The sequence below is a fragment of the Schistocerca nitens genome, chromosome 1, assembly GCF_023898315.1.
Source record: "Schistocerca nitens isolate TAMUIC-IGC-003100 chromosome 1, iqSchNite1.1, whole genome shotgun sequence".
Classification (NCBI taxonomy): Eukaryota; Metazoa; Arthropoda; class Insecta; order Orthoptera; family Acrididae; genus Schistocerca; species Schistocerca nitens.
In genome coordinates, this window is record NC_064614.1 from 949,191,405 (window position 1) to 949,212,321 (window position 20,917).

Genomic DNA, 20,917 nt, shown 5'->3' on the forward strand with positions numbered 1-20,917 from the left:
TTTGATCCATCCTCCTATGATGATTAATTTATGATTAACATAATCAGTTAATAGATCATAATCAAATGCAACCTCACCAAAAACCTCCCACACTCCACATGTACAGGTATGATTCTCTATTTGTCATACAGCCTTCAAATGACGCTGTTGCTGTGAGTCTACAAGTGTCTTTCAAGCTGTAAGAGATGTGTGATGCTCAGCGTCTAAAATTTGATATACTTGTGACTGTTTTAATGTCCCTACAGCTCATAATGCTGCCTGAAGTTCTGCACCCAAATTCCACTAAATGTGAGATTGCTCTGAGATTTGTTGAATTTGAGTAACTTTCACAGCTTGCGCTCTTGTAAAACTATGCACTAAATCAGACTTACATTTCCGTTGCTTATAGTAACAGTTTTAAATATGGTTCTCAGGCTTAGTGCCCAATTGTATTGTTGTATCTCCACCAAAACAATCCAGCTATGCCATATGGTGTAGGAACTGGTTACATGCACAATAACATTGGATTTGCACTGTTACAGAATAATCGATAGACATTAAGATTCGGTGACCATCTCACAACCATTGTCCGCATGCATCTCACACATACCGTATCTAAAAAATGTACAACTTTCTAAAGTAGTCAATGACCTTTCTAAAGGCTGCAAATACCTCCATACCAAATACTATTGCAACTGGTCAGCAGTAGACTCGTTAAAATGTAACAGAGTGAGTTACTTTTGCAATTAATAATACTGTTCTTAGTATGATAGTATGGACTGAACATGTTGAGAATTGTATAAACGTTGTATTGCTTATGTTGAATCGTATTACGTAGAGCATATCTACCAACATTTATAATATTAGTAGCAAAGTGTGGACTGCCATGGATTAAACACGTTGAGGATTGTATAAGCATTGAATTCTAGCTGTTACCCATTACTGCGCTCACATACCAATAAAATGAAATGGCTTTATTGGACCGGAGACCCTGGTTGGGAAGTTTGGGATCTTGGTGCAGGTCTTTTTATTTGTGTCCATTTTGATGACTTGCAAGTCAATGATGATAAAATGATAATGACAAAAGACACATCCAGATTTGAGCAGGGGCTGGGGGGTGAGACCAAGCTAGAATTGAACCCAGGAACTCATGACCAAGAAATAGCAACACTAACTGCATGATCACATGCTGTTCATGCAAAGTTGAAAACAACAAAGGACTTACAAGTAACGCGAGATACACAGCAGTAAAAATGTGACAGACTTGTGATTGATATTAGTATGAAAGTATGGATTAGACACTTATAGGAGTATAGAAACATTGCACACAATACATTGAATTGTATTATGTAGAACATATTGAAAAACAAAAACATTTTCTCAAATATGATGATGATGATGATGTTGTTGTGGTCTTCAGTCCTGAGACTGGTTTGATGCAGCTCTCCATGCTACTCTATCCTGTGCAAGCTTCTTCATTTCCCAGTACCTACTGCAACCTACATCCTTCTGAATCTGTTTAGTGTATTCATCTCTTGGTCTCCCTCTATGATTTTTACCCTCCACACTACCCTCCCATACTAAATTGGTGATCCCTTGATGCCCCAGAACATGTCCTACCAACCGATCCCTTCTTCTAGTCAAGTTGTGCCACAAACTCCTCTTCTCACCAATCCTATTCAATACCTCCTCATTAGTTACATGTTCTACCCATCTAATTTTCAGCATTCTTCTGTAGCACCACATTTTGAAAGCTTCTATTCTCTTCTTGTCCAAACTAGTTATCGTCCATGTTTCACTTCTATACATGGCTACGCTCCATACAAATACTTTCAGAAATGACTTCCTGACACTTAAATCTATACTCGGTGCTAACAAATTTCTCTTCTTCAGAAACGCTTTCCTTGCCATTGCCAGTCTACATTTTATATCCTCTCTACTTCGACCATCATCAGTTATTTTGCTCCCCAAATAGCAAAACTCCTTTACTACTTTATGTATCTCATTTCCTAATCTAATTCCCTCAGCATCACCCGACTTAATTTGACTACATTCCATTATCCTCGTTTTGCTTTTGTTGATGTTGATGATCTTATATCCTCCTTTCAAGACACTGTCCATTCCGTTCAACTGCTCTTCCAAGTCCTTTGGTGTCTCTGACAGAATTACAATGTCATCGGCGAACCTCAAAGTTTTTATTTCTTCTCCCTGGGTTTTAATACCTACTCCAAATTTTTCTTTTGTTTCCTTTACTGCTTGCTCAATATACAGATTGAATAACATCGGGGAGAGGCTACAACCCTGTCTCACTCCCAACCACTGCTTCCCGTTCATGCCCTTTGACTCTTATAACTGCCATCTCGTTTCTGTACAAATTGTAAATAGACTTTCGCTCCCTGTATTTTACCCCTGCCACCTTCAGAATTTGAAAGAGAGTATTCTAGTCAACATTGTCAAAAGCTTTCTCTAAGTCTACAAATGCTAGAAAAATAGGTTTGCCTTTCCTTAATCTAGCTTCTAATATAAGTCGTAGGGTCAGTATTGTCTCACGTGTTCCAATATTTCTACGGAATCCAAACTGATCTTCCCCGAGGTCGGCTTCTACCAGTTTTTCCATTCGTCTGTAAAGAATTCGCGTTAGTATTTTGCAGCTGTGACTTATTAAACTGATAGTTCGGTAATTTTCACATCTGTCAACACCTGCTTTCTTTGGGATTGGAATTATTATATTCTTCTTGAAGTCTGAGGGTATTTCGCCTGTTTCATACATCTTGCTCACCAGATGGTAGAGTTTTGTGAGGACTGGCTCTCCCAAGGCCGTCAGTAGTTCTAATGGAATGTTGTCTACTCCCGGGGCCTTGTTTCGACTCAGGTCTTTCAGTGCTCTGTCAAACTCTTCATGCAGTATCGTATCTCCCATTTCATCTTCATCTACATCCTCTTCCATTTCCATAATATTGTCCTCAAGTACATCGCCCTTGTATAGACCCTTTATATACTCCTTCCACCTTTCTGCTTCCCTTCTTTGCTTAGAACTGGGTTTCCATCTGAGCTCTTGATATTCATACAATTGGTTCTCTTTTCTCCAAAGATCTCTTTAATTTTCCTGTAGGCAGTATCTATCTTACCCCTAGCAAGATATGCCTCTGCATCCTTACATTTGTTCTCTAGCCATCCCTGCTTAGTCATTTTGCACTTCCTGTCGATCTCATTTTTGAGATGTTTGTATTCCTTTTTCCCTGCTTCATTTACTGCATTTTTATATTTTCTTCTTTCATCAATTAAATTCAATATTTCTTCTGTTACCCAAGGATTTCTACTAGCCCTCATCTTTTTACCTACTTGACCCTCTGGTGCCTTCATTACTTCATCTCTCAAAGCTACCCATTCTTCTTCTACTGTATTTCTTTCCCCCATTCCTGTCAGTTGTTGCCTTATGTTCTCCCAGAAACTCTGTACAACCTCTGGTTTAGTCAGTTTATCCAGGTCCCATATCCTTAAATTCCCACCTTTTTGCAATTCCTTCAGTTTTAATCTACAGTTCATAACCAATAGATTGCGGTCAGAGTCCACATCTGCCCCTGGAAATCCCTTACAATATAAAACCTTGTTCCTAAATCTCTGTTTTACCATTATATAATCCAGGGCTTCCCAACCTTTTCAGCTGGCGGACCCCTTCTTCAGTCGAAAATCCATGGCGGACCCCTAGTCAGTCACGAGCACAGTAACTTTAAATTTCATAGCTAAAGCCATGGGAACTGAAAGCTTCTTAATGTAAGTCCATGTCCCCAATGACGTCCCCCCCCCCCCTCCCTCCGCCCCCCCCCCCCGAAGTATCAATAGTCTTTGGTTTAGAGATGAATGAAAAAACTTGAAGGTCAGAAATCGACTTATGAAATAGGTAGTACACTAACAAAGCAAGTTTAATATTTAATGATGCCTGGGGCCACATACATGCCAGCGAGTGCTGTGATTGGTCGACAAAGCTTGCTCCACTCATGCATAAAAGGTTTCAGCGCCGTGAGCCGGCGCACAAACGGCCCCCGTATTGTTGCGAAACAGTCGATCAGAGAAACCGCATTCTCAGGCACTAAACTGTGTATGCGTTCTCATTTAGGAACCGCAAAGGCTGCTTGGGAATACGACCTGAAGTAAAAGTACACGTTTTTCACACGAAAAGAAGTGATGAATTTGTTCACATTTTTATTCAATAATTTTATTGATTATTTTACACGATTTGGTGAAAGGTGGACGCGGACCCCCAAGAAAAAGCCAACGGACCCATAAGGGGTCCGCGGACCACACGTTGGGATGTCCTGATAGTCTATCTGAAACCTGTCAGTGTCTCCAGGCTTCTTCCATGTATACAACCTTCTTTTATGGTTCTTGAACCAAGTGTTAGCTATGATTAAGTTGTTCTCTGTGCAAAATTCTACCAGGCGGCTTCCTCTTTCATGTCTTAGCCCCAATCCATATTCACCTACTACATTTCCTTCTCTCCCTTTTCCTACTACCAAATTCCAGTCACGCATGACTATTAAATTTTCATCTCCCTTCACTATCTGAATAACTTCTTTTATTTCATCATTCATTTCTTCAATTTCTTCATCATATGCAGAGATAGTTGGCATATAAACTTGCACTACTGTAGTAGGCGTGGGCTTTGTGTCTATCTTGGCCACAATAATGCGTTCACTTTGCTGTATGTAGTAGCTTACCCACACTCCTATTTTGTTATTCATTATTAACCCGACTCCTGCATTACCCCTATTTGATTTTGTATTTATAACCCTGTATTTGCCTGACCAATAGTCTTTTTCCTCCTACCAGCGAACTTCACTAATTCCTATTATATCTAACGTTAACCTATCCATTTCCCTTTTTAAATTTTCTAACCTACCTGCTCGATTAAGGGATCTGACATTCCACCCTCCAATCCGCAGAATGCCAGTTTTCTTTCTCCTGATAACGATGTCCTCCTGAGTAGTCCCCTCCCGGAGATCCGAATGGGGGACTATTTTACCCAAGAGGACGCCATCATCATTTAACCATACAGTAAAGCTGCATGTCCTCGGGAAAAATTACGGCTGTAGTTTCCCCTTGCTTTCAGCCGTTCGCAGTACCAGCACAGCAAGGCCGATTTGGTTAGCGTTACAAGGACAGATCAGTCAATCATCCAGACTGTTGCCCCTGCAACTACTGAAAAGGCTGCTGCCCCTCTTCAGGAACCACACGTTTGTATGGCCTCTCAAGAGATACCCCTCCATTGTGGTTGCACCTACGGTATGGCTATCTGTATCGCTGAGGCACGCAAGCCTCCCCACCAACGGCTAGGTCCATGGTTCTTGGGGGGGTCAAATATGATAAAATTCAAAATTCAAAGAGTAAATAGTGTTTTCAAAGAGTTATTATTGTTCCACATTTCACATTATATTCTTTACATCAGTAAATATGTTTTCATGAAAGTGTAACAGACAGGGTTTGTTTCACATGTATAATATTAGTATGGATTAATTGGGTAGTACAGTAAAACCCTTTTTTTAGTTATTCTGTTGGTACCTAAGTATGTGATAAATGGAATTTATAATGTTTGAACTTGGAATATCTTCAAGAATTTTGCAGGATACTGCCGTTGAGGATATTCTTCTGTAATTATAGGGGTCTGTTCTTTTACCTTCCTTATACGCAGGAGTCGCCTGCACTTTTTCCAGTGACTTGAGAGATTGTGCTGAGCAAGAGATTCGTGATAAATGCAAGCTAACGCAATAAATGTAAGTTAAGTAAGTGGACAATGCCGCTGAGTATTCTCTGTAAAACAGAATTGGGATTCCTTCTGGACCTGGTGAGTTATTTGTTTTCAACTCTTTCAGTTGCTTCTCTACATCAGGGGTGCCTATTTCTATGACTCCATACCGAAGTGTGTGTGACACTCAAATAGCGATATGTTTGTGCAACCCTATTGTGTGAATGGTTTCTTAAATGTGAAATTTAAGACTTCAGCTTTCCTTTTGCTGTCTTCTATTGCCATCCCATACTGTTGGATGAGTGACTGGATAGAAGCCTTCAACCTGCTTATTGATTTTATATACGACCAGAATTTTCTTGGTTTCTCAGCAAGATCTTTCAGTAAGATATGATGGTGGAAGTTGTTGTATGCTATGCACGTTGAACTTCTTACAGATTTCCGAATTTCTAATAACTTTTCCGAGTCAATATTTGTGGGTTCTTTTTTGGACTGAGTATGAAGTAATCTCTTCCATCCTTAGTCCATTTACATGGTGCATAGTCTCCAGAGCACTATTTATAAGCAGGTTAAACTTTGCCTGTAAGTCAGTCATATTGGAATTAAATGATGGCCATTCATTGTCTAAGTGGTATGCTATCAACTGCTTATCTACTTTTTCTAGCATAAATACTCTCTTAGCCTTATTGAAGACTTCATTAACATTAAGGCATGCCTGTTTGTAGCTAGAAGGTCTAAAATATTTCCATTATGCATTGGTTGTCTAACTAGTTGTTCAAGGCAGTTTTTAGATGACGTATTCACAAGTACTTCATAAGACTGTCTGTCTGTACCGCCTGCAGTGAATCCATAGATGTCGAAGCCTATAGTCAATAGATTAAAGTCGCCTCCAACTAATACTGCACTGTCTACATATTTCTTCACTACTGAGCAGATACTTTCCTTGAATGATTCTGCAACTCTTACGGTTGAATCATATGGCCAGTATAAAATCTGACACCTAACTTGAGTTCACCTAGACCTGCTATTTGTGTCCAGATAACTTCACTCACAGTCAGACTGCATTTCGTCCTCTACAGACATAATATTTTTGTCACTGGCAATGAACAGTCCCCCTCCTGTGGTGTCTAATCTGTATTTTAATATATGTTCCATCCCTTGCTAAATGTTTCAGAGTTTTCTACTTCAGTTAATAGCTAGCTCTTCGGTCTGAGAATAATTGGAGCATATCAACTTTCCTAGAGATCAGTTAAGTTCAGGTACTTTGTTACGAGTACTTTGACAATTTACTGTTAAAATTATGTCAGTTGAAGTGTGTCTACTTTGTATGTGATCTGATTTCACACTCTGTTTATCAACTGGCAGTCATTCATCAGAGGATCTCAAACTACCGCCTAGCCTAAAAAAGCCCCATGTATAGTCTACAAGTACTGTGCCGCCCACTAGCTGCTTCCTTTGTGTAGTGCTCCCCTTACTTATCAGTGCGAGTCCCACACTTCTCCACCCTTAACACAGGTCCAGAAATCTGCAGCCATGGCCATTGCAGAATCAGCAGAGCCTCTGCTTGGGACCGTCCACTCAGCTCCCAGACAAATGGCCCAATTGCCTCTGGGTACGATGCTTGGCTTGCATCACACGAACAAGGCCAGCAGTCTTCAGCACTTCTGCCACTTGCCCACTTACAAAGAGAATGGGGAAGGCCAAACAACCAGCTTCCACACTGACTCTCCATCTCGAGCAATGCAACCATTTAATAACCCACCACTCACCCTGCAGTTATTGCAGATTCCCCACATCGGGTTTGCTGGAACGACTGTCAGCAGCAGAACCCATGTGCTAAACAAGCAACATCTGATGTCCACCATGCAATGCGCCAGTTTGTTTGCTGGCTGACTGAGCTGTGGTTACTGATCATTCAAAACAAACAAAAAGACAACCAAACAAATGATACTGTTTTACGGACTCTGCGAATGAACATGTTACCTTTACTAAAATGCAATGTTACAGCTCTCAAATATAAAAATACACAATAAATTTAATAATTAATCTGTTCAAACATACAAAAACATGCAAAGAATTTAAGAATTGAACTGTGAAAACAGATCAAAAACCTAAATAGGTGACTAACTAATCTGCTAGTGCTTGACCAACCAAAACAAACAAACAAATGTCTACTGTGCCACAGACTGCATAAATGTACCTGTTACCATTACTGAAATGCAATACTATACCTCCAAATACAAAAATATGCAGTGAATTTAAGAATTAAACTATGCAAGCACACAAAGGATGGAGCAATTAAGCTATGGAAAGAAACAAAAAAGCTAAATATGGAACTTGCTAGTATCTGGGTGCTTCATCAATGAAGGCATACTTGTTTGAAAATGCAAGGGATAACTCCAGACTCTTGGACTGGTTGGGAATTTCATAGCCGTTTACTGTTTGCAAACTTTTACTGCTACTGAAGGAGATATTCATTCAAGGTGGGAATTGCTTGAAAGTGGGTTCATTAATATGAGCTTTAACTGCAGTGTGCACTTAATCCCATGGAATGTTGTATTTCACCAGCCAAAACAATGTTCTAAAATTGAACTGTAACATACTGTATTGGTACTCACTATGCCCCCCCCCCCCCCCCACACACACAAACACACACACCAGCCCTCACCAGTGGCAATATGGTTAGAGCTACTTAGTAAACTTCCTGCACTTTCTACCTCAATTTCCAAAACTCCTCTGCTTTATTGTCATATATATCAAAATGGCCAGATGCCTGAAAAGGTCACTCTATTTCTTCCTAATCTTGGTTTCTGTAACTAAATCTGTTTCCCATATCCCATCCCTTCACCAGAAGCCATTTTCCTGAACATCAGCACATTGATACTTTCATGACAATTCAGCCAACCACCACAGAAGTCAACACTTCAACAACTGTCACATCTCAGACTCCAGTATTACTTTTCCCTACAGCCTTGATATATGTGAATGTCACATGCCTAGTAATGAATTGACTCTGATGGTGTGATGGAAACTTCCTCTACTTGGTCAAGTTAATAAACAAATCCTGCAGAGTTCTAGGATGAGAATGTAGTGCAGTTCTTCGTTCACGAATCTCGTATGTGGTTAGTTGTATTTGTTTTTTGCTCGTGATTAATTAGAATTGTTGGCACTCGTCACCATGAAAGGAATGTTTTTATATAGTTGCTCCTTTGTGAGTATTGTGCTTGCTAGTTTGCCACTCCTCCTAACTCTCTCTCTCTCTCTCTCTCTCTCTCTCTCTCTCTCTCTCTCTCTCTCTCTCTCTCTGCCCGTATATAGTGCCATAACTCCCAATTGCAGCCACTGTCACAAGCAAGCACCAAAATTATCCCAGCCGTTGACCTCCATCATCTTATAAATCATGAGTGGAACATAGATATTTTTTTGTTTCAGAAGGAACTGTCAATGGTTCTGAACTGTGGTTGGCATGCTCCAATGCCAGGGTGGATCTGCTGCTGGCTAGTAGCCGTGGCTGGCTACAGTACTGCAGCCTTTCTCTGCCTAAAAAGCCAACAGCAGCATGCACAGTCAATGGCAATGTTTGGCTTGGTGATAGCATTGGCCAAATACATGCATATGTGTGAGTACATGTTTCTGTAAGAAAAATTGTTTAATAGCTGTATTTAATCAAATTTGTATACTTTGATGTTAAAGAGCTATGCAGTTTTTATTTCAGTACTAAAGCTAAAATTAAAACATCTATTATTTGAAATACTATAGTTCATTGATAATTGTTGAGATATACGCAAGTCAGTTGCTCAGTTTAATACCTCAAAATGTGTACAATGTAATGGACTTCTTGTTTAAATGCAGGCATCTTCTAAACACAGTATATTTTTCTGACAAAGCAGTCATCATCACATTTAAAGAGTGTGTTATTTATGCATGCTTTATAGCACATTGCATTGGAAGCTCCTGATTGTGATTCAGGTAGGAACTAATGGCCATTCTGTTATAAATCAGTCTGAGCAACAACAATCATATTTCAGGATGAGTAATAGAGCATTGCCCTAAAAAAATGGCACACATGATAATCACAACTCTCTTGAAAATGGGAACATGCTAAAGCAACTATTATTTCATGGGATTTGAAACAGCTCCACTTTATTGTTTATCCTAGCAGGTGCTGCAGAAATTTCATGTAATCTACTTCAAGACTCAGTGATACAATAAATGTCTCCTTTGAAACCCCAGAATGGTGTTTTAAAATTAGATGCAGTAGTATGTAATTAACTTACATACTTTTTTAGTTTTTCAACAGATTTTCATAATATGATACTGGTTGCAAACTTTAACTGAAAGGAAGATCGTGATCTAGGTATTCTAGAAATCACAAATATTATGGATTCATGGAAAAGAAAAATATTGATTGTGAGATACTTGCGTTGAAATCTGTCAACAGCAGAATGATAAGTACTTAATTTTTTAGTAAATGGTCATGACAGTAATGAACTGTGAAGTTAAGCGGCTGTTGTATTGTGAAGCAACATAGTCCCATTTCGAACCTAAATCTGTAGTCTATGAATTTTCTGGAACAGTTTTTGTAAATGAGTAGGCCCCTTTAAATGGATAATGTCAGTTCTGCATATAAAGTCAGAGAGAAAAAGTTTGCATGCTTTATTACAGAACCAATATTGAATGTGAGTCAGGAATGTGTGTGATGGATTTATCTTCTAAAAATCAATTTTTCAAAAATATGTTTTGTAATATACAGAGTATGATTTGTGTAGTCTATAAATTTTGTTAGGATAGTAACATTGGAAATGCATTACAACTATTAAAATGTTTAACTCTGCACCTGCTGTCATACTTTCATTCCAGATGTTTGGGAAACTGGTGCCCATTGCAGAATTTGTTCTTATGTCAAGGCTCTTTTCATCTGATGTCTTTAACTGACAATTTTGCTGCATGACCCTACATTTCAGCTAAAAGCAGTATGTTTATGTTATGAATACAGTATATTTTTGTTATGAATACAGTTTAGTATGTGGTGAATGAATTTTCCAAACTGTATGTGAAAGTGAACAAAAATACATAATGAGAGGCAGTAAAATTGTGTTTAAGAAATATAGGTTCATGGAAATCGGTGTACCAAGAAAGCAGAGAACGCAACTAGAAATAAAGAACATAACCTTTCTAATTCAGCATCAAAAATTGGGGTGGGGGAGGGGAAGAAAAGCAACTGACACTGTTAACTATGAAACCAATTTTAGGCATTGTATGGTCTGAGATGCCTTGGAGAAGGTAGGGAAGAAGATAATTTATTGTCTGCTTTCCTGAACATGCCTCCATCATGTGTAAGGATGGACAAAATAAATAAAGAAATTTCTGGTGCTGTATGTGATATTGCCAAATTTGCAAAGAAGAAATCAGTAGAATAATCAGTGAAAATTAATAAAAAAGAAATAGATATTGAGGAAGATACCATGATAGTGCATCTCTTGCAAATACTATGAATCTATATGTTTTTGTAGATGGGACCTGGATGAACAAGAGGCACAAATCTCTCATTGTTATTACACCTGTAATTGACATTGATTCTAGTAAAGTTCTAGATATTGAAATTGTATCTAAATACTCCCACTTATGTAACTCTTAGGCTTTCCCAGCTTGGGTTGTCAGGTGTTCTGCCAGATATCAGCATCATACTTGCACAATGCTGATATCCGGCTGAACACCCGACAACGCAAGATGTCATTGCCACTTATGTTCAACAAGAATGAAGTCAGTCTTATAAATAAGAAGTCTAATTACTTCTTATTTTATTGTTATATCAATTTAAACCCTATTAAGTATTCTCTCTCTCTCTCTCTCTCTCTCTCTCTCTCTCTCTCTCTCTCTCTCTGTGTGTGTGTGTGTGTGTGTGTGTGTGTGTGTGTGTGTTATAACCTTTAATCACTAATAAATTGTGTGGATATACAAACGTAGAAACAATAGCGGGTTACATGCTACCAACTCCGTATTTGTCACTCAACTGCCGTGCCGTGACATGCGGCCGGCGCCGTTCATAGCCAGGTGGCGCGCTCCCGCGCTCGGCCGAGCTGCGGAGCGCCTCTATCGCCGTGTTTGCGTACTGACGTAGCGGCACTTTTAAATCTCGTGGCCCAGTCACAACACTTTTCCCCCCTTTGAAAAAAAAAAAAAAAAAACACTCACTTCCTTGGAGTGCGGAGACATCCATGGCCTCTTGGGAGGCCCCGAGAAGATCTCGCGGAGAAACACGAGAGTATGGTTGAAAATGTCCAGGACGGAAGCTTGCACGTGGAACGTGCCTCCTGGACGAGATGATGGGTGAAAACTCCAGAGCAGCATCCATAGGTGTCGTGGACCTGGGGGTGTGCTCCAGCGAGATGGGTCCCGGAGAAGGCGGCGTCGCGACTGGGGCCGATTCCGGCGTACTCGGAAGCAGTAGCGACGTCGGCTGCAGCAACACGCACGGGAGATCAACAGCAGCGACAGGACTGGCTTCTCGGGCTGGTGGAGGCAAAAGAAGGGGCGGTGGCACCGGCGTGGCCACCACTCGTGGGCGCATCTGGTCGTAATGGCGAACAACCATGCCGTCGTCCGTACGTATTTCACAAAGCCAGCGGCCGCGAAGAGCATGGACCACCCCTGGAATCCATTTAGGGCGAGATCCATACCCTCGTGCCCACACGTCGGTGCCCACCAAGTATTTTCCTGCACTAGGGGACACAGTACAAGGCCTGACAAGGTGAAGCAGGTGCAGTAGAGTGCGCGGTTGGCGGCCATGCAAGAGTTCAGCAGGGCTGCGATCACCCAGAGGCGTGAAGCGATAAGAACTCAGAAATTGCAACAGAGCGTCATCTGTGGAAAAATCACTAAGGAATTTTTTCATCTGGCTTTTGAAAGTGCGGACAAGGCGCTCGACCTCCCCATTCGATTGCGGATGGAAGGGCGGTGCTGTAACATGATGAATCCCTTGTCCATTACAAAAATCACGGAAGGCCTGCGAAGAGAACTGAGGGCCATTGTCCGTGACAATCGTGGATGGAAGACCTTCTAGCGCAAAGATTTTGGACAAAGCCAGCATCGTCTCCGCAGTGGTGGGCGACGGACATCGAACAACAAACGGAAACTTCGAGAAGGCATCAATCAACAGTAGCCAATAAGTGCCGAGGAAGGGGCCGGCAAAGTCAGCGTGCACCCGTTCCCACGGCTGCGCCGGATCAGGCCACGGAGAGGGCATTGTACGGGGTGCAGCCAGTTGTTGAGCACACTGACCACACGCAGCAACCATGTGGGCGATGTCCGAATCAATACCGGGCCAATAAATGTGCCTGCGGGCCAGGGACTTAGTCCGAGAAATCCCCCAATGGCCTTCATGCAATAGTTTGAGAACATCTTTGTGAAGAGAGGCTGGAACCACGACCTGTGGAGATGCGCCATCCATGGCCAGAAGAACAACACCCTCACGAACAGATGGACGAAGTCGCAAGGCATGGTAGTTGCGAAGGGGATCCGATGCCCAGCCCTTGGTCCTCTCTGGCCAACCCCGTTGAACAAAACCGATCACCTGACGCAGGACCGGGTCCCGCGCAGTAGCCGACGTGACCTGCGAACCTGTAAGTGGAAAACCCTCGACCGCACGACGTTCTTCCTCATCAATGTGGAAACAGTAGTTCATGTCGATCGAAAACCAGGTCGGGGCCCATCGGCAAACGCGACAACGCGTCAGCGTTGGCGTGCTCGGCCGTGGGGCGATAGTGAATCTCATAGTGAAAACGAGACAAGTATAAGGCCCAACGTTGCAGGCGGTGAGCTGCCTTATCCGGAAGCGACGCCGAGGGGCTGAACAGAGAGACCAGCGGCTTGTGGTCGGTGATGAGGTGAAACTTAGAACCATACAAAAAAACGCTGAACTTTTTTAGAGCATAAATGATAGCGAGCGCCTCCTTTTAGATTTGAGAGTAACGCCGTTGGGCATCATTGAGGGTCTTGGAAGCGAAGGCAATGGGTCGTTACGACCCATCCTCATACCGATGGGCGAGAACAGCCCCTAGGCCATACTGTGACGCGTCAGTCGCCAGAACCAAGTGCTGACCCGGACAGAATGTGGCAAGACAAGGCGCTGACTGCAAATGAGCCTTCTCACACTCATCGGACCAACAGAAAGGAACGTTTTTGCGTAACAGCTGATGCAGAGGATGAGCCACCGCCGCCGCGGATGGAATGAATTTCTGATAATAAGCAATCTTTCCTAGAAACGCCTGAAGTTCTTTGACCGTAGACGGCCAGGGTAGAGCGGTAATGGCCGCAACGTGCTGTCGTAGAGGACGTATACCCTCACGGGACAAGTGGAAACCAAGATACACAATGGAGGGTTGGAAGAACTGTGACTTGTCCAGATTGCACTTCAACCCAGCCGAATGCAGAACCCGAAACTGAACGCAAATTGCGAAGGTGCTCCTCAGTGGAGGCCCCCGTGACAACAATGTCATCCAGGTAGTTGATGCAGCCGGGAACGGAAGCCGTGAGCTGTTCCAAAAACCGCTGAAAAATGGCCGGCGCGCTAGCAACGCCAAATGGTAAACGCTGGTACTGATACAAACTACAAGGAGTGTTGATGACGAGAAATTCCTTTGGAAGATGCATCCAATGGCAACTGATGGTACACCTCCGATAAGTCAAGTTTGGAAAAGAACTGGCCCCCAGCGAGCTTGGTAAATAACTCCTCAGGATGGGGAAGAGGATAAGTGTCAATGAGGCTCTGAGGCTCTGAGCGTTGACAGTAGCTTTAAAATCACCACACAATTGCAGACTCCCGTTTGGTTTAGAAACCACCATGATTGGCGATGCCCATTCGCTGGAGGTAACAGGAAGGAGAATCCCTGAAGCTGTTAACCTGTCTATCTCAGCTTTGACAGGTGCACGCAACGCCATCGGAATAGGGCGTGCCCGGAAAAACTTAGGGCGAGCTGTAGGTTTAAGAGTAATGTGGGCTTCAAAATCCTTGGCACGACCCAGACCAGCAGAGAACATGGACGAGAATTCAGAACACAATCCATCCAGCTGTTGATACGGAATATCCTCAGATATGAGGTGCACATCATCATCAATGGAGAACCCGAACAACTGGAAAGCATCATAACCGAACAGGTTTTCAGTGCCCGCATGATCCACCACATAAAACGTGAGGGGCCTAACAACAGACTTGTAGGCAGTGGAAGCATCAAGCTGGCCAACAATAGGAATTTTCTGCTTATTATAAGTTCGTAGATTTTGCGTAACTGGAGACAATGGAGGGGAGCCCAACTCCAAATACGTGCGAGAATTAATGAGAGTTACTGCAGAGCCAGTGTCCACTTGCATGTGAATGTCTTTATCCAGAACACGAACAGTAACAAACAACTTATCTGTTTGAAAAAGCACACAGTTAACACCCATGTCCGATGCCTCGTCCTCGTCGACAGGAACTTTAGGGGACTGACACAAAGAACCAATGTGGCCATTTTTCTTACATGAATTACACGTGGCCCAACGTTTTGGACACGCGGCCCTGTCATGCTGTACGAAACAATGTGGACAAGAAGGAAGTGCGGAACGAACCTGCTTCTGTGGTTGCTGTTTTCGCTGCGAGCGTGGCGGCCCAACGCGACGTTGTTGACGCGAGTGAACTGCCGCCACATCGTCGTTCCCCTGTGAAACAGGCAAATTGTCCGCGTCGAAAGTGGTCTGTACGGCGCCTACATCACATCACGCGTCTATTTGCGCACCAGCAGCGTGAGACACTTCAAAAGATTGAGCGATGCTGAGAACTTCCGACAACGACGGGTTTGGCAGTTGTAAGGCACGTTGCCGAACTTCTTTATCAGGAGCAAGCCGTAGAATAGTGTCCCGAACCATTGAATCAGCATAAGACTCATGATGAGTGTCCGTGACAAACTGACATTTCCTACTCAGACCGTGTAGTTCCGCCGCCCAAGCCCGGTAAGATTGATGGGGCTGTTTACGACACCGGTAGAACGCCACGCGGGCGGCCACGACGTGGGTGTTTTTTCGGTAATAGTTAGACAATAAGTCACACATTTCTTGGAAGGACAGAGAGGCAGGTTCCCACAGAGGGGCTAACTGAGATAGCAGCTGATAGATCTGTGGGGAAATCCAAGATAGAAATAACGACTTACACATAGGGGCGTCGACAACACCGAAAGCCAAGAAGTGTTGCCGCAAACGCTTCTCATAATCCTCCCAGTCTTCAGTGGCCTCATCGTAAAAAGGGAACAGAGGCGGAGAAGAGGAAGACAGACGATGAGTAAGCGACGTCGACAACGCCTGAATAGCAGCCGTCAGCTTTGTTTGTTGTTCAATGAGCACTTGCAGAAGCTGTTCCATGTCTGCCCCGACACGAACACACAATTCCACAACGCAGGAAAAAAATATCCATCCTCATCGCCAAAAAGTGTTATAACCTTTAATCACTAATAAATTGCGTGGATATACAAACGCAGAAACAATAGCGGGTTACATGCTACCAACTCCGTATCTCGGCAGAAGTAAAACTGTGAGGACCGGGCGTGAGTCGTGCTTCGGTAGCTCAGTTGGTAGAGCACTTGCCCGCGAAAGGCAAAGGTCCCGAGTTCGAGTCTCAGTCGGGAATACAGTTTTAATCTGCCAGGAAGATTCATATCAGCGCACACTCTGCTGCAGAGTGAAAATCTCATTCTGGAAACATCCCCCAGGCTGTGGCTAAGCCATGTCTCCGCAATATCCTTTCTTTCAGGAGTGCTAGTTCTGCAAGGTTCGCAGGAGAGCTTCTGTAAAGTTTGGAAGGTAGGAGACGAGATACTGGCAGAAGTAAAGCTGTGAGGACCAGGCGTGAGTCGTGCTTTGGTAGCTCAGTTGGTAGAGCACTTGCCCGTGAAAGGCAAAGGTCCCGAGTTCGAGTCTCAGTCGGGCACACAGTTTTAATCTGCCAGGAAGTTTCATATCAGTGCACACTCTGCTGCAGAGTGAAAATCTCATTCTGGAAACATCCCCCAGGCTGTGGCTAAGCCATGTCTCCACAATATCCTTTCTTTCAGGAGTGCTAGTTCTGCAAGGTTCGCAGGAGAGCTTCTGTAAAGTTTGGAAGGTAGGAGACGAGATACTGGCAGAAGTAAAGCTGTGAGGACCGGGCGTGAGTCGTGCTTCGGTAGCTCAGTTGGTAGAGCAGTTGCCCGCGAAAGGCAAAGGTCCCGAGTTCGAGTCTCGGTCGGGCACACAGTTTTAATCTGCCAGGAAGTTTCATATCAGCGCACACTCCGCTGCAGAGTGAAAATCTCATTCTGGAATTTATGGACTGCTGTTTACTTTTAATGTCAAGCTCCCATTCTTAGTAAATTGTACAAGTTTTACCTCACTAAGCCTACTGGATGGACTGACTGCTTGTCCATCATTTACTTCTTTAGACATATGTTAGGTTAAGGCAGCAGTGGACTTGAAATGAAGTTTTTTTTTTTTTTCATTTTTAATGTAGGAACGGAAGTATCAGGCTTTTGATGAACTTTTAGCTTCAAAATAAACAGTTTTTCACTGGTTATTAATTAGCTCAGTCATAAAGAAAACTATACTGGAGATAAAAGTCAGTCATGGCAACCAATAACAGTCACTACTGAAGGAACAATGCCAAAGGTTTATAAGATTCTGCATGAAAAGCTTCAGGTTGAAAATAACTGCACTCATTGAGTGTGTCATCTTCAGACACCCTTAACAAAAAAATAAATGTGCTTGTTGACTTCAGCTACCAAATCGTACAAAAAATCAGTTCTATGCAATAAATAGCAGTGCTTAATGTTGTAACTGGTGATGTAACATGTCTCTCTACTACTTCGACTCTTACTCTTAAATAAAACAGCACTCACACTTTTGGGACCTGTTAAAAGTGAAAAAGAGTGTGAAGTGTGGGAAAATACTAACAATATAAAATCCAGATTAGAATGTAACAGTAGTGTGAAATGGAAAGTTGCTAATCACCATATAGCAGAGATACTGAGTCGCAGATAGGCACAACAAAAAGACTGTCACAAATATAGCTTTCGGCCAGTAAGGCCTTCATCAAAATTAGACAAAAAACACACACATACACACTCACGCAAATGCAACTCAGATACATGACTGCAGTCTGAGGCAGCAGAGGCCACACTGCGAGCAGCAGCACCAGTGCATGATAGGAGTGGCGACTGGGTGGGGGTAAGGAGGAGGCTGGGGTGGGGAGGGATAGTAGGGTAGTGGTGGCAAACAGTGACGTGCTGTGGGGAGCACGCTGGGACGTGGTGGAAAGAGGGAAGGGCAGCGGAGAGGTGGGGAGGGGGGGATAGCAGAAAAAGAGAGAAGTAAAAAGACGGATGCGATGGAGGAATGAGGGCTGTCTACTGCTGGAGTGGGAGCAGAGAAGAGGCTGGGTGGGAGAGGACAATGACTGAGGCTGAGGGCAGGAGGGTTATGGGAATGTAGGATATATTCCAGGGAAAGTTCCAACCTGCACTGTTCAGAAAAGCTGGTGTTGGTGGGAAGGATCCATATGGCACAGGCTGTGTAACAGTCATTTAAATGAAGGATGTCATGTTTGATAGCGTGCTCAGCAACAGAATGCTGCATTCTATGTGGGCATGACAACCAACAAGTTGTCTGTCCAAATGAATGGCCACCAACCAACAGCGGCCAAGAAACAAGTGGACCACTCTGTTGCTGCGCACACTGCCTAACGTGATGTCCTTCATTTCTGACTGCTTCATAGCCTATGCCATATGGATCCTTCCCACCAACACCAGTTTTTCTGAATTGCACAGGTAGGAACTTTCTCTGCAATGTACCCTATATTCCCATAACCCTCCTGGCCTCAACTTTCATTAGTCATTGTCCTCTCCCATCCAGCTCCTTCTCTGTTCCCATTCCAGCACTACACAACCCTCATTCTTCCATCTCACCCAGTCGTTTTACTTCTGTCCTTTTCCACTATATCATCCCCCACCCCCACCTCTCTGCTGCCCTCCGTCTAACCTCCCAACTGCACACAGTTGCCCTACCCTCTTTCCACCTCATCCCTGCGCGCTCCCCAACGGCACTCCTCTGTCCGCTACACCTACCCTACTATTCCTCCCTCTCCCCTCTCCTGCCTTCTTGTGCATTGGTGCGGCTGCTCCCAATGTCGCCTCAGTTGCCTCAAGATTGCTGTCATGTGTGTGAGTTGCGTTTGCATGAGTGTGTATGTGTGTGTTTGTCATCTAATTTTGACAAAGGCCTTACTGACCGAAAGCTATATTTGTGACAGTCCTTTTGATGTGCCTATCTGCGACGCAGCATCTCTGCTATATGGTGAGTAGCAACTTTCCTTTTCACAAGTGTGGGAAAAATATTGATCTGCATATTCTATGCAAAAAGTAGCCACTTTGCTACCTTTATTGAGAATAAAGGCAATAGAGTAACTTCAATTTGGTGTCCTGGATTCTGTCTGTCAAACTCTTCATATGCATAAAGGCAAAGTATCAGAATTTCGTTCTGACCTGGATCGTGTTGCATCTTGACAAATCACTAGCACACCTTGTGGAAAAATAACAATAGCTCTCCATAAGGTGACTCAAGTATATCCCTGATCTAGGTCCATGCATTTTCCTCTTGTTCCTCAAAGCAAAAGAAACCATCTGTGGTCATCAATTTGAACCACCAAAAGGAGCCACCCAAGTGTATCTGTGGACCTCATAATTGAAGCCTTCAGGTATTGGTTTGAACAGATGCAGTGATGCATAGAAAATCAACATACTTTGAAAAGATGTATTGGGATGAGGTTTAAAAGATGATGATTAAGTAAACATCTCAAAACATTCATAGTGTCCCTCTTGTATGTTAAAATTCAGTAAAATTCATTTGTAAAATAGTAGTAGTCCTAAGCAATAAACTACGGATTAGTGATAAGGGGTCATAAATTTTCATGATTGCATCTACAAACATAGTACATACTCCACAGGCCACCATGCACCACATGGTGGAGGATCCATTGAACCACTGTTATTCATTCTTGTCCCACTTGCAGATGGAGTGAGGGAAGAACAACTGTTGCTAAGCCTCTGTAATTTCTCTCACCGTATCTTCATAGTCGTTACACAAGATTATGTTGCTGGCAGTAGAATCATTCTGCAGTCAGCCACAAATGTTTTCCAAACTTTCTTGGTAGTATTTTGCGAGAAGCACATGGTTTTATCTGCAGGGATTCCCATTTGACTTCACAAAGTATTTCTGTAAATTCGCATATTGATCAGATCTATTGGTCACAAATCTAGCAGCACAGTGCAGAATTGCTTTGCTGTCTTCCTATAATCTGACCTGTTGGGAATAGCAAGCAGTTGAGCAGGACAAAAGAATGTGTCACACAAGTGTTCTATATGTGGTCTCTGTTATATATCAGCTACATTTTCATACAATTTTCCCAATAAATTGAAGTTGAGCATTTACCTTCCCTACAACCAATCTTATATGCTCATTCCATTTCATGATGATTTGCAGCTTATGTGCAGGTATTTAATCGACATGACTACATCAAGCAGCAAACCATTAATACTGTATTTGAACCTCAAATGATTCATTTTCATACTCATCTGCACTAGCTTTCATTTTTTAACACTTAGAGTAGTCTGTTTTTCAACACATCAAACAGGAATTCTAAGTCATTCTTTATTGGATGAAGGCAAGAAAGTCACTCAATGATGACTATCCTGTACACAAGTGTGTCATCAGCAAACAGTTGCAAATTGCTGCTCACCCTATCATACTTTTCAAACTTTTGGATCGACAGCTGTTCTTGAATTGAACATAAAAATGCACTGCTCATTTCTCAGTTTGACATCTTACTTGAAGTTGTGGGGTAAATAAACTTAAGTTTTGAAAAAATGAATGAAGGTAGTTATTTCTTTATAAGTGTTGGCATAACACATTCAAATCAACTTTTAGTGTTATTCTATCTTATCCTCACTATTAAATCAAAGGTAAGGATGAGCTTGCATAAGTAAGATATTGCAAAAGGTCTAAAAACTCTAAAGGCCTTGTTACTGGTTTGCTGGTACTCCTACTTCACCAAGCTCCAAAACTCATTCATTGATAAGGAAGTGAGTGATTTCAGAGTGGATTCTTTAGAGATATCAATAAATTGCTCTTGTTCTCCAG

At 42.7% G+C, this 20,917-nt stretch overlaps 1 protein-coding gene and 1 non-coding gene across 2 annotated transcripts in view; both read left to right on the forward strand.

Annotated features, from left to right (window-relative positions):
* The window catches only part of LOC126194520 (leucine-rich repeat serine/threonine-protein kinase 1), a 405,923-nt gene that overhangs the window by 377,532 nt on the left and 7,474 nt on the right, over positions 1-20,917 (forward strand). The window contains exon 42 of the mRNA XM_049932772.1: positions 9,155-9,341. Coding sequence (XP_049788729.1) covers positions 9,155-9,341 — 187 coding nt within the window. The remainder of the gene's footprint in view (positions 1-9,154; positions 9,342-20,917) is intronic.
* On the forward strand, positions 16,907-16,981 carry Trnas-cga (transfer RNA serine (anticodon CGA)). The gene has a single exon. It is a non-coding gene; the product is annotated as a tRNA-Ser (tRNA).